At 42.8% G+C, this 13988-nt stretch overlaps 1 protein-coding gene across 1 annotated transcript in view; it reads right to left on the reverse strand.

The window, feature by feature from the left end:
- LOC139381436 (zinc transporter 6-like) overlaps nt 1–13988 on the reverse strand; it is an 83372-nt gene that overhangs the window by 67951 nt on the left and 1433 nt on the right. Inside the window, exons 2-4 of the mRNA XM_071124952.1 lie at nt 6103–6149; nt 5610–5696; nt 110–194 (exon numbers count right to left, since the gene is read on the reverse strand). Of these exons, the coding sequence (XP_070981053.1) occupies nt 110–194; nt 5610–5696; nt 6103–6149 (219 nt within the window). The remainder of the gene's footprint in view (nt 1–109; nt 195–5609; nt 5697–6102; nt 6150–13988) is intronic.

The following is a 13988-nucleotide window of genomic DNA, read 5'->3' on the forward strand; positions in this document are numbered from 1 at the left end:
AAGCTGTAGTCCATAGATGTCCTTGTTTACTCAGTGGGCCCTCTAACCTCTAGGCTAACTCTGCCTGGCTGGCTGTGTGGAACACTGTGTCATGTAGATGAGTACTCACCCATACTGTTGGTGGAGCTGCACCACATCAGCAGGCAGCCAGTACAAAGAACATTCAGCATCCCGAACACCAGGATTCTCCATGACTAAAACACAAACAGAACATTAACCAGAGCTTTCTAAACCAATGAATTCATTTAGATCTATAGGATTGCTTGGAGTGGTGCATTAATAGCTAATGCAGGTGGATGATTTGTTATGGCATTGCCTAACCTATCTGTTAGTTAGGCTAATCTAATAATATTGTATTGTTAATTTGCCAATTCAGGGAATGCTTTGTTGCAGACAAACCACGTACAAAATGGAAAGCAAAAATGTGAGGACGGTACAAACTCAAGGCTATCCACCACGTCTTTGTCTGTCACTTTGTGTTGGAGTCAGTGGCTGTCCTTGGAGTGCTGTGAAATCTACAATTACTGCAGTGCACCGTGTTATGACAGGACTAGGGCGTCTTGTGACAGCTGGAGCCAGGGATAGAGATGGGAGCTGAAGTGTGTGTGTGTGTGTGTGTGTGTGGGCCTGTTGCAGCTTCAGGGCCCTGTAGATCGCTTTGCCTGTGTCAGTGTGCAAACAGAGCAACAGCATGCTGCCCAACACATACAATCCCCCCCCCCCCCCCCCCCCACACACACACACACACACACACACACACACTTTCTGGGAAAGCAGGAAACAACGAGATGTCACTGCCACCCTCTGGGTGAAGGAGATATTGCAAGTAAACATGTTGGCAAATCTTTTTCCTGAGGGTTGTTCTTTAGACATCACATATCTAGGTTAGATCTTACATTGGAGTGACACTCGCAAACACCTTCAGGAACATCAGCCTCCCTGAGTAACAGAACACTGTCGCTGATATATCATCTGTAGATAATATGCCTACGTCATGTACTTCATCATCAGCTTTAATCCAGACAAATGTAAGGCTACTCAGCAGCACAGAAGGAGAGAAGAGTTTTACTGCCAGGTCAACAGCAGCATCAGTCTGGAAGACTCCCACTGCCTAGTGCATGGATGGAGCAGACACCCAGTGTCAAGCCACAGTAAGCCTAACCTAAATAATCACACATCATCACACCGTTATGAAGAAAGACACCACTCTACACTTTCTCCGCCAAAGGAACGTTCTTTTTGGGAAACTTAGTCTCTTCTCCATGCATGTGAAGTGAACTCTGTTGACTCTACCCTGATCAGTTTCTCTGGTTCTATAGAATCTAACCCAGTCTCTTCCATACGGCTTCTAGGGAGAGCAGTCTCCACAAATCAAATAAAGTTTTATTTTTCACATACGCCGAACAGGTGTAGGTAAACCTTAGTGAAATGCTTACTTACAAGCCCTTAACCAACAATGCAGTTTCAAGAAAAAAAATAGGTGTTATGAAAGTATTAACTAAATAAACTGAAGTAAACACGTGAATAATTAAAAATAAAACAATTTAAGAAAATAGAAAAATAACAAATAATTAAAGAGCAATAATAAAATAACAGTAGCAAAGCTATATACGGGGGGTACCGGTACAGAGTCAATGTGCAGGGACAGGTTAGTCAAGGTAATATGTATATGTAGGTAGAGGTAAAGTGACTATGCATAGATAATAAACAGAGAGTAGCAGCAGTGTAAAAACGCAAATAGTCCGGCTAGCCATTTGGTTAGATGTTCAGGAGTCTTATGGCTTGGGGGTAGAAGCTGTTAAGAAGCCTTTTGGACCTAGACTTGGTACTCTGGTACCGCTTTCCATGCCGTAGCAGAGAGAAGTCAGTCTATGACTAGGGTGGCTGGAGTCTTTGACAATTTTTAGGGCCTTCCTCTGACACGGCCTGTTATAGAGCTCCTGGATGGCAGGAAGCTTGGCCTCAGTGATGTACTGGGCCGTACGCACTACCCTCTGTAGTGCCTTGCGGTCTGAGGCCGAGCAGTTGCCATACAAGGCGGTGCTGCAACCAGTCAGGATTAGAAGTCGACCGATTATGATTTTTCAACACCAATACAGATACCGATTATTGGAGGACCAAAGAAGCCGATACCGATTAATCGGCAGATTTTTATTAATTTATTTGTAATAATGACAATTACAACAATACTGAATGAACACTTATTTTAACTTAATATAATACATCAATAAAATCTATTTAGCCTCAAATAAATAATGAAACATGTTCAATTTGGTTTAAATAATGCAAAAACAAAGTGTTGGAGAAGAAAGTAAAAGTGCAATATGTGCCATGTAAGAAAGCTAACGTTTAAGTTCCTTGCTCAGAACATGAGAACATATGAAAGCTGGTGGTTCCTTTTAACATGAGTCTTCAATATTCCCAGGTAAGAAGTATTAGGTTGTAGTTATTATAGGAATTATAGGACTATTTCTCTCTATACCATTTGTATTTCATTAACCTTTGACTATTGGATGTTCTTATAAGCACTTTAGTACTGCCAGTGTAACAGTATAGCTTCCGTCCCTCTCCTCGCCCCTACCTGGGCTCGAACCAGGAAAACATCGACAACAGCCACCCTCGAAGCAGCGTTACCCATGCAGAGCAAGGGGAACAACTACTCCAAGTCTCAGAGCGAGTGATGTTTGAAACGCTATTAGTGCGCACCCCGCTAACTAGCTAGCCATTTCACTTCGGTTACACCAGCCTAATCTCGGGAGTTGATAGGCTTGAAGTCATAAACAGCGCAACGCACAACGACGAGCTGCTGGCAAAACGCACGAAAGTGCTGTTTGAATGAATGCTTACGAGCCTGCTGCTGCCTACCATCGCTCAGTCAGATATTTGTATGCTTGTATGCTCAGTCAGATTATATGCAACGCAGGACACGCTAGATAAACTAGTAATATCATCAACCATGTGTAGTTAACTAGTGATTATGATTGATTGATTGTTTTTTTTATAAGATAAGTTTAATGCTAGCTAGCAATTTACCTTGGCTTACTGCATTCGCGTAACAGGCAGTCTCCTCGCGGAGTGCAACGAGAGGCAGGTGGTTAGAGCGTTGGACTAGTTAACTTAGTTTGCAAGATTGAATCCCCCGAGCTGACAAGGTACAAATCTGTCGTTCTGCCCCTGAACGAGGCAGTTAACCCACCGTTCCTAGGCAGTCATTGAAAATACGAATGTGTTCTTAACTGACTTGCCTAGTTAAATAAAGATTAAATAAAAGTGTAAAAAATAAATAACCCTAAAGGTATCCAATAATAATATAGGCAAAATCGGTGTCCAAAAATACCGATTTCCGGTTGTTATGAAAACTTGAAATCGGCCCTAATTAATTGGCCATTCCGATTAATCGGCCGACCTCTAGTCAGGATGCTCTCGATGGTGCAGCTATAGAACTTCTTGAGGATCTGAGGACACATGCCAAATCTTTTCAGTCTCCTGAGAGAGAATAGCCATTGTCGTACCCTCTTCTCAACTGTCTTGGTGTGTTTGGACCATGACAGATGGTTGGTGATGTGGACACCAAGGAACTTGAGGCTCTTAACCTGCTCCACTACAGCCACACCGATGAGAATGGGGGCGTGCTCGGCCCTCCTTTTCCTGTGTTCCACAATCATCTACTTTGTCTTGACCACACTGCCAGGTCACTGACCTCCTCCCTATAGGCTGTCTCATCGTTGTCGGTGATCACTGTTGTGTTGTTGGCAGACTTAATGATGGTGTTGGAGTCGGGCTTGCCATGCAGTCATGAGTAAACAGGGAGTACAGGAGGGGACTGAGTACGCAGAGGGCCACCCGCGTTGAGGATCAGCATGGTAGATTTGTTGTTCCCTACCCTTACCACTTGGGGCGACCCGTCAGGAAGTCCATGATCCAGTTGCAGAGAGAGGTGGTTAAGTCCCAGGGTCCTTAGCTAAGCGATGAGCTTTGTGGGCACTACGGTGTTGAACGCTGAGCTGTAGTCAACGAATAGCATTCTCACGTAGGTGTTCCTTTTGTCCAGGTGGGAAAGGGCAGTGTGGAGTGCAATAGAGATTGCGTCATCTGTGGATCTGTTGGGGCGCTATACAAATTGGAGTGGGTCTAGGGTTTCTGGGATAATGGTGTTGATGTGAGCCATGACCAGCCTTTCAAAGCACTTCATGACTCCAGACGTGAGTGATACGGGTTGGTAGTCATTAAGGCAGGTTACCTTAGTGTTCTTGGGCACAGGGACTATGCTGATCTGCTTGAAACATGTTGGTATTACAGACTCGGTCAGGGACAGGTTGAAAATCTCAGTGAAACCATGCCTGCCCAGGACCTCCACATCTGGCTTCTTTACCTGTGGGATCATCGGAGACCAGCCACCCGTACAGCTGATGAAACTGAGGAGCATTTCTGTATGTAATAAAGCCCTTTTGTTGGAAAAAACGCATTCGGATAGGCTGGCCCTGGCTCCCCATCAGGTGGGTCTATGCCCTGCCAGGCCCACCCATGTAACTCAGTAAAATCGTTGAGATTGTTGCATGTTGTGTTTATATTTTTGTTCAGTATAGCATAACAAAAATAAAAAAAATCATGATCAGGAAGAAAATGGTGCATGTTGATAACCAGCTAACGTTAGCTAGCTAGCTAACACCACAGATGAAAGGTTTAGTTATCATCAACTTTGCTAACATTTCACATAGCTATCTACTTAGCTAGCTAGCTTGCTTATTGCATGCATGTCTGGGCAAGTCGATAAGTCGCCTTATTATTAGTGAATAAACTAAACTAATATTTGCAACATGTTCAATTTTGGTCAATGTGTCAATTCATCAGTTTCTAAATACTGAGCTAGCCTGCTTCTGATTTTCCCAGCTACACATTCCTAGGCACTACTACCGATGCAATGTTTTTTTAAGACATTACATTTACTGATTCATACATTGCTACAAGCAGTAGGTGTCATTTTTAGAGTTAGCGATCTAGCTATCTAGAGTTGGCCATCTATTTTGAGTTTCCACTTCCTCAGGTGGTTAATTGAATTAGGCCTATATGTAATATTAGTGCACATAAAGATTAAGGCAAATTCATCTCTATTCTGCAGCATAATTTTAACCGTAAATTATAGCAAGAATAGTCTAATTGTCAACCTAAAATTCATGACAATCACTGGATTAGGATGAATATTAAAATATGTTGAATCATGCATTCCTGCCTGGACCTGTTAGAGGTAACAACGAATTTAATGAATACCATCTCAGTAGTCTATTATCACACTTCTTAATAAAGCATTGTGAATGACTTAATGATTGACTACTCACTTTTCTATTGTGTGACGCTGCAAAATATTTTTGGGGTGGTGTAACCAAATAATGGGCTGCTGCCCCCAACTAAAAACGTTTGAACGATTAACATGGTGTTAGGGTGCTTGCCTATGAAATGAGGTGTCTAAACAGCTTACCAGAATAATGCAATAATAAAGTAAGTGTCATTATACAGGGATGAGGAATTCCAAAACAAAGAGCACTGTGGGACAGTTGTCTCTGTGGCATGTTAATGTACACGCATGCACACACCCCTTACTAATTCCTTACCCGTCTGTCTGAAGTCACCAAGCGGAATTCTTGAGAGAGTTTCCCAAAGAAGGATCTGTGCGTCTTCCGGAATGGGTGTATAGTGCCCTGTGGGTACCACACAAACACACAGTCACATGGTAGGATGTGAGATTAAGGACTCAGAGAGAAGCACCACCATCTAGTGTTTATGCTTTGTATTTAGCTACAGTAGGCTGCCTGTAAAACAAAATTCTGCTTTAGACCAGTGGTGTCAAACACATGGCATTTGGGTGGAGGGGGACGGGACATACTCAATATACTTTATGACTGAAATCAAATAAAAAATAAATTGTGTGGAAATGTTCTTGACAGAGTACAGCTCACTAATAAATCACCTAAATGAATACTATAAAGTCAGGGAGCATCGGAAATGGCAAAAACAATGGATGGAGGAATTTTTTCTCTCACATTTTTTTCAGTAACGCCCTCCGGACCTCATTAAAGAACAAATGTGGCTAAAAGGAAAACTTACCAGCAAATACGTGTCAGTTTCTTGCTTTTTTCTGTGGATTGGGATATCTGCAAAGAAAGTATTTGGTTATGAAAAATGAAAAACAACAGATGACTGATGTGGACTGTACACAAAGTGAAGTTTAATCCAACTTTATTTTCAAGATACCAGGACGACGCATGTCTGACTATGCATGTTTTTCAAAATGTCACCAATAACCTGGTTGGTCTGGTTTAAACTGGCCATACATTAGACCATTTTTAACTGCGATTTTGCCATGATTTGTATTTATTTATTTCACCTTTATTTAACCAGGTAGGCAAGTTGAGAACAAGTTCTCATTTACAACTGCGACCTGGCCAAGATAAAGCAAAACAGTGCAACACAAACAACAGAGTTACACATGGAATAAACAAACATACAGTCAATAATACAATAGAAAAAGTCTCTATACAGTGTGTGAAAATGAGGTAGGATAACAGAGGTAAGGCAATAAATAGGCCATAGTGGTGAAATAATTACAATTAAACACTGGAGTGATAGATGTGCAGAAGATGAGTGTACAAGTAGAGATACTGGAGTGCAAAGGAGCAAAATAAATAAAATAGATAACAGTATGGGGATGAGGTAGTTGGATAGGCTAATTACAGATGGGCTATGTACAGGTACAGTGACCTTTGAGCTGCTCTGACAGCTGGTGCTTAAAGTTAGTAAGGGAGATATGAGTCTCCAGCTTCAGTGATTTTTGCAGTTTGTTCGGGCCATTGGCAGCAGAGAACTGGAAAGACAGGCGGCCAAAGGAGGAATTGGCTTTGGAGGTGACCAGTGAAATATACCTGTGGAGCGTGTGCTACGGGTGGGTGTTGCTATGGTGACCAGTGAGCTGAGATAAGGCGGGGCTTTACCTAGCAAAGGCTTATAGATGACCTCGAGCCACTGGGTTTGGCGACGAATATGAAGTGAGGACCAGCCAACGAGAGCATACAGGTCGCAATGGTGGGTAGTATATGGGGAATTGGTGACAAAACAGATGGCACTGTGATAGACTGCATCCAATTTGCTGAGTAGAGTATTTTTTAAATGACATCGCCGAAGTCAAGGATCGGTAGGATAGTCCGTTTACGAGGGTGTTTGGCAGCATGAGTGAAGGATGCTTTGTTGTGAAATAGGAAGCTGATTCTAGATTTAATTTTGGATTGGAGATGCTTAATGTGAGTCTGGAACGAGAGGTTACAGTCTAACCAGACACCTAGGTATTTGTAGTTGTCCACATATTCTAAGTCAGAACAGTCCAGAGTAGTGATGCTGGGTGGGCAGGTGTAGGCAGCGATCGGTTGAAGAGCATGCATTTAGTTTTACTTGCATTTAAGAGCAGTTGGATGCCACGGCAGGAGTGTTGTATGGCATTGAAGCTCATCTGGAGATTAGTTACCACAGTGTCCAAAGAAGGGCCAGAAGTATACAGAATGGTGTCATCTGCATAGAGGTGGATCAGAGAGTCACCAGCAGCAAGAGCGACATCATTGATGTATACAGAGAAAAGAGTCGGCCCGAAAATTGAACTCTGTGGCACCCCCATAGAGACTGCCAGAGGTCCAGACAACAGGCCCTCCGATTTGACACACTGAACTCTATCAGAGAAGTAGTTGGTGAACCAGGCGAGGCAATCATTTGAGAAACCAAGGCTGTTGAGTCTGCCGATAATAATGTGGTGATTGACAGAGTCGAAAGCCTTGGCCAGGTCGATGAATACAGCTGCACAGTATTGTCTCTTATCGATGGCAGTTATGATATCGTTTAGGACCTTGAGCGTGGCTGAGGTGCACCCATGACCAGCTCAGAAACCAGATTGCATAGGGGAGAAGGTACGTTGGGATTTGAAATGGTCGATGATCTGTTTGTTAACTTGGATTTCGAAGACCTTAGAAAGGTAGGGTAGGATAGATATAGGTCTGTAGCAGTTTGGGTCGAGAGTAGAGGTCGACCGATTATGATTTTTCATAATATAGGCACTTTAGTATTGCCAATGTAACAGTATAGCTTCTGTCCCTCTCCTCGCTCCTACCTGGGCTCGAACCAGGAACACAACGACAACAGCCACCCTCGAAGCAGCGTTACCCATGCAGAGCAAGGGGAACAACCACTCCAAGTCTCAGAGCGAGTGATATTTGAAATGCTATTAGCACACACCCCGCTAACTAGCTAGCCATTTCACATTGGTTACACGAGCCTAATCTCGGGAGTTGATAGGCTTGAAGTCATAAACAGCTTCTGGCAAACGCACGAAAGTGCTGTTTGAATTAATACTTACAAGCCTGCTGGTGCCTACCATCGCTCAGTCAGACTGCTCTATCAAATCGTACTTAGTTATAACATGATAACACACAGAAATACGAGCCTTAGGTCATTAATATGGTCCAATCCGGAAACTATCATCTCGAAAACAAGACGTTTATTCTTTCAGTGAATTCCGTAATTTATCTAAAGGGTGGCATCCATAAGTCTAAATATTCCTGTTACATTGCACAACTTTCAATGTTATGTCATAATTATGTAAAATTCTGGCAAATTAGGCCGGCCCAAACTGTTGCAAACACACGGACTCTGCGTGCAATGAACGCAAGAGAAGTGACACAATTTCACCTGGTTAATATTGCCTGCTAACCTGTATTTCTTTTAGCTAAATATGCAGGTTTAAAAATATATACTTCTGTGTATTGATTTTAAGAAAGGCATTGATGTTTATGGTTAGGTACACATTGGAGCAACAATACGCACCGCATCGATTATATGCAACGCAGGACACGCTAGATAAACTAGTAATACCATCAACCATGTGGAGTTAACTAGTGATTATGATTGATTGATTGTTTGTTTTTTATAAAATAAGTTTAATGCTAGCTAAGCAACTTACCTTGGCTTACTGCATTTGTGTAACAGGTAGTCTCCTTGTGGAGTGCAATGTAATCAGGTGGTTAGAGCGTTGGACTAGTTAACTAAGGTTGCAAGATTTAATCCCGAGCTGACAAGGTAAAAATCTGTCGTTCTGCCCCTGAAATACAGATTTCCGATTGTATGAAAACTTGAAATCGGCCATTCCGATTAATCGGAGTGTCTCCCCCTTTGAAGAGGGGGATGACCGTGGCAGCTTTCCATTCTTTGGGGATCTCAGACGATACAAAAGAAAGGTTGAACCGGCTAGTAATAGGGGTTGCAACAATTTCGGCTGATCATTTAAAAAAGTTTGTGTCCAGATTATCTAGCCCGGCTGATTTGTAGGGGTCCAGATTTTGCAGCTCTTTCAGAACATGGGGGTGGTATGGTCAAGTTGCTGTGGGGGGTGCAGGGCTGTTGACCAGGATAGGGGTAGCCAGGTGGAAAGCATGGCCAGCTGTAGAAAAATGCTTCTTGAAATTATCAATTATCGGGGATTTATCGGTGACGTTTCCTAGCCTCAGTGCAGTGGGCAGCTGGGAGGAGGTGCTCTTATTCTCCATGGACTTTACAGTGTCCCAGAACTTTTTGGAGTTTGTGCTACAGGATGCAAATTTCTGTTTGAAAATGCTAGCCTTTGCTTTCCTAACGGACTGTGTATAGAGTGAGGCTAAAAAGTATTTAGTCAGCCACCAATTGTGCAAGTTCTCCCACTTAAAAAGACGAGAGAGGCCTATAATTTTCATCCGAGGTACACTTCAACTATGACAGGCAAAATGAGAAAAAAAATCCAGAAAATCACATTGGATTTTTTTATGAATTTATTTGCAAATTATGGTGGAAAATAAGTATTTGGTCACCTACAAACAAGCAAGATTTCTGGCTCTCACAGACCTGTAACTTCTTCTTTAAGAGGCTCCTCTGTCCTCCACTCGTTACCTGTATTAATGGCACCTGTTTGAACTTATCAGTATAAAAGACACCTGTCCACAACATCAAACAGTCACACTCCAAACTCCACTATGGCCAAGACCAAAGAGCTGTCAAAGGACACCAGAAACAAAATTGTAGACATGCACCAGGCTGGGAAGACTGAATCTGCAATAGGTAAGCAGCTTGGTTTGAAGAAATCAACTGTGGGAGCAATTATTAGGAAATGGAAGACATACAAGACCATTGATAATCTCTCTCGATCTGGGGCTCCACGCAAGATCTCACCCCGTGGGGTCAAAATGATCACAAGAACAGTGAGCAAAAATCCCAGAACCACACAGGGGGACCTAGTGAATGACCTGCAGAGAGCTGGGACCAAAGTAACAAAGCCTACCATCAGTAACACACTACGCCGCCAGGGACTCAAATCCTGCAGTGCCAGACGTGTCCCCCTGCTTAAGTCAGTACATGTCCAGGCCCGTCTGAAGATTGCTAGAGAGCATTTGGATGATCCAGAAGAAGATTGGGAGAATGTCATATGGTCAGATGAAACCAAAATATAACTTTTTGGTAAAAACTCAACTCGTCGCGTTTGGAGGACAAAGAATGCTGAGTTGCATCCAAAGAACACCATCATGCTTTGGGGCTGTTTTTCTGCAAAGGGACCAGGACGACTGATCCGAGTAAAGGAAAGAATGAATGGGGAGATGTATCGTGAGATTTTGAGTGAAAACCTCCTATCAGCAAGGGCATTTAAGATGAAACGTGGCTGGGTCTTTCAGCATGACAATGATCCCAAACACACCACCCGGGCAATGAAGGAGTGGCTTTGTAAGAAGCATTTCAAGGTCCTGGAGTGGCCTAGCCAGTCTCCAGATCTCAACCCCATAGAAAATCTTTGGAGGGAGTTGAAAGTCCGTGTTGCCCAGCAACAGCCCCAAAACGTCACTGCTCTAGAGGAGATCTGCATGGAGGAATGGGCCAAAATACCAGCAACAGTGTGTGAAAACCTTGTGAAGACTTATAGAAAACATTTGACCTCTGTCATTGCCAACAAAGGGTATATAACAACGTATTGAGATAAACTTTTGTTATTGACCAAAAACATATTTTCCACCGTACGCAAGACTTGAAAAGTAGCGTTAGTTTCCTCTCGTCCTCTATTGAAAACAGATAGACCCATCTTCAATTTGATCGATTATTAACGTTTAAAAATACCTAAAGTTGTATTACAAAAGTAGTTTGAAATGTTTTAGCAAAGTTTACAGGCAACTTTTGATATATTTTGTAGTGACGTTGCGCAATTTGGAAGCTGTTTTTTTCTGGATCAAACGCGCCAAATAAATTAACATTTTGGATATATATGGACGGAATTAAATCGAACAAAAGGACCAATTGTGATGTTTATGGGACATATTGGAGTGCCAACAAAAGAAGCTCGTCAAAAGGTAAGGCGTGTTTTATATTTTATTTCTACGTTTTGTGTAGCGCCTGCAGGGTTGAAATATGCTACTCTTTGTTTACTGTTGTGCTATCATCAGATAATAGCTTTTTATGCTTTCGCCGAAAAGCCTTTTTAATATCTTACATGCTAAAGGAGCAGGTTTCTGGGTGCGATATAATAGATTCAAGGCATAATGTACAGACAAAGGTATGGTAGGATGTGAATACAGTGGAGGTAAACCTATGCACTGAGTGACGATGAGAGAGATATTGTCTCTCGAAACAATTTAAACCAGGTGAGGTCACTGCATGTGTGGGAGTTGGAATTAAAGGGTTAACTAAGGTGTATTGAGCAAGGCTAGAGGCTCTACAGTGAAATAAGGCAATAATCACTAACCAAAACAGCAATGGACAAGGCATATTGACATTAGGGAGAGGCATGCGTAGCCGAGTAATCATAGGGGTCCAGTGAGTGGCTCGGGCCAGAGACACGGTGATTCAGGCAGCTAGCGTGCCGTGGATAGCAAGCTAGCAGAAGGGCCTTAGAGGGACGTTACGATGGAGTAAAGTCTGTTGTAGCCCCCTCGTGCTGTTATGTCTGCAGACCAGTTGTCGTGGATCAGCAGGGCTTCGTGTGGTAAAAGTTATCCAGGTCAATTGGCAGAATAGGTATAGTGGCCAAAGAATTTGTATGATGGGCCACTTAAGCGAACAGTCCAATATGCTCTAGACAGCTAGCGGGCCACGGCTAGCAAGCTAGCAGATGGGCATTCAGGGGACATCGCAACGGAGGAGCCAGTTTGGGATCCACAACAAATTCCGGGGACTGCAGGTACATCCTAACATCGTAGGCTACAACCAAGACGTCGTAGGTCGCATAATGTGAGCGAGTGAAAGACGTGCAATTATGGGATTGCGCTCTGCTGATCAGAATCTTAGGTCCCGATTACTTCTCTGGCATGCCAGAAATTTCCGGTCGTATCTTGTGCAGCGAGGGGGTGCTACGATGCGACAATGGAAGATGAAGCTGCAGTAGATAGCTGCAGTATTACGGGCTCCTGACCAATTCTTCTATTTTGTATGTTTTTTTAAAAGTTGATTGTCATTTTTACATCATATTTCCGCCATAATTTCATATGACCAGCTTCTGGACATCACAACAGTGATCACTAACTTCAATTTGGTTGAAGGTTTCTACTTCAATGAGTCGGCATCTCTGGAAGTGCTCCTTCTGGACCAGGGCCTAATCCCCGGTACTTGAAAGAGGAAGACATAGCACAAGAGAGGCAAACGAGCGGGCTGCCTGACGAGACTACATCAGCAACTAAATAAACCGCTTATACCTTCCTTTCTATTGGCGAACATACAACCACTAGAGAACTGGACGAGTTCCGTTCAACGGGACCTGAAGACTTGTAATATCCTATGTTTCTCGGAGTCATGGTTGAACAAGAACATGGATAACACACATCTAGATGGTTTTACTATAGATCGTCTCGACCGAACAGCAGCTTCGGGTAAGGTTAAGGGGGAGGTGTGTGTCTGCTGGGGCGTGATCTCTAAATTTAAGGAAGTCTTGGGGTTTTGCTCATCTGAGATAGAATCCCTCATGATAAGCTGCAGACAATACTATTTACCAAGCGAGTTTATCTATATTTTTAACTGTCTATGTGATGAGACAAAAGAGGTAGTGAAATAGGGTCAATGCAAATATTACTGGTAGCTATTTGGTTAACTATTTAATTAAGTAACTATTTATCAGTTTTATGGATTGGGGGTTGAAGCTGTTCCGGATCCTGTTGGTTCCAGACTTGGTGCATCTGTACCGTTTTCCATGCGATAGCATAGAGAACAGTCTATGACTTGGGTGGTTAGAGTCTTTGACAATTTTTTGGGCCTTTCTCTGACACTGCCTGGTATAGTTCATTGATGGCAGGGAGCTTGGCCCCAGTGACGTACTGGGCCATATGCACTACCCTCTGTAGCATCTTTTGGTCGGATGCCAAGCAGTTGCCATATACTCAGCGGTGATGCAGCCAGTCAAGATGCTCTCAATGGTGCAGCTGTATAACCTTTTGAGGATCTAAGGGCCCATGCGACATTTTTTTCAGCATCTTGACTGTCCAAGAATGAACCAGACTTGTGGAGGTCTACAAGTTTTTTTCTGATGTCTTGGCTGATGTCTTTTGATTTTCCCATGATGTCAAGCAAAGAGGCACTAAGTTTGAAGGTAAGCCTTGAAATACATCCACAGGTACACCTCCAATTGACTCAAATGATGTCAATTAGCCTATCAGATGCTTCTAAAGCCATGACATAATTTTCTGAAATTTTCCAAACTGTTTAAAGGCACAGTTAACTTAGTGTACATAAACGTCTGACCCACTGAAATTGTGATATAGGGAATTATAAGTTAAATAATCTGTCTACAAACAATTGTTGGACAAATTACTTGTGCCATGCACAAAATAGATGTCCTAACCGACTTGCCAAAACTATAGTTTGTTTACAATAAACGTTTGGAGTGGTTGAAAATCTAGTTTTAATGACTCGTATGTAACTTCCGACTTCAACTGTATAGCTGCTTCGGTCAGAGG

Source organism: Oncorhynchus clarkii, chromosome 23 (assembly GCF_045791955.1).
Source record: "Oncorhynchus clarkii lewisi isolate Uvic-CL-2024 chromosome 23, UVic_Ocla_1.0, whole genome shotgun sequence".
Taxonomy (NCBI): domain Eukaryota; kingdom Metazoa; phylum Chordata; class Actinopteri; order Salmoniformes; family Salmonidae; genus Oncorhynchus; species Oncorhynchus clarkii.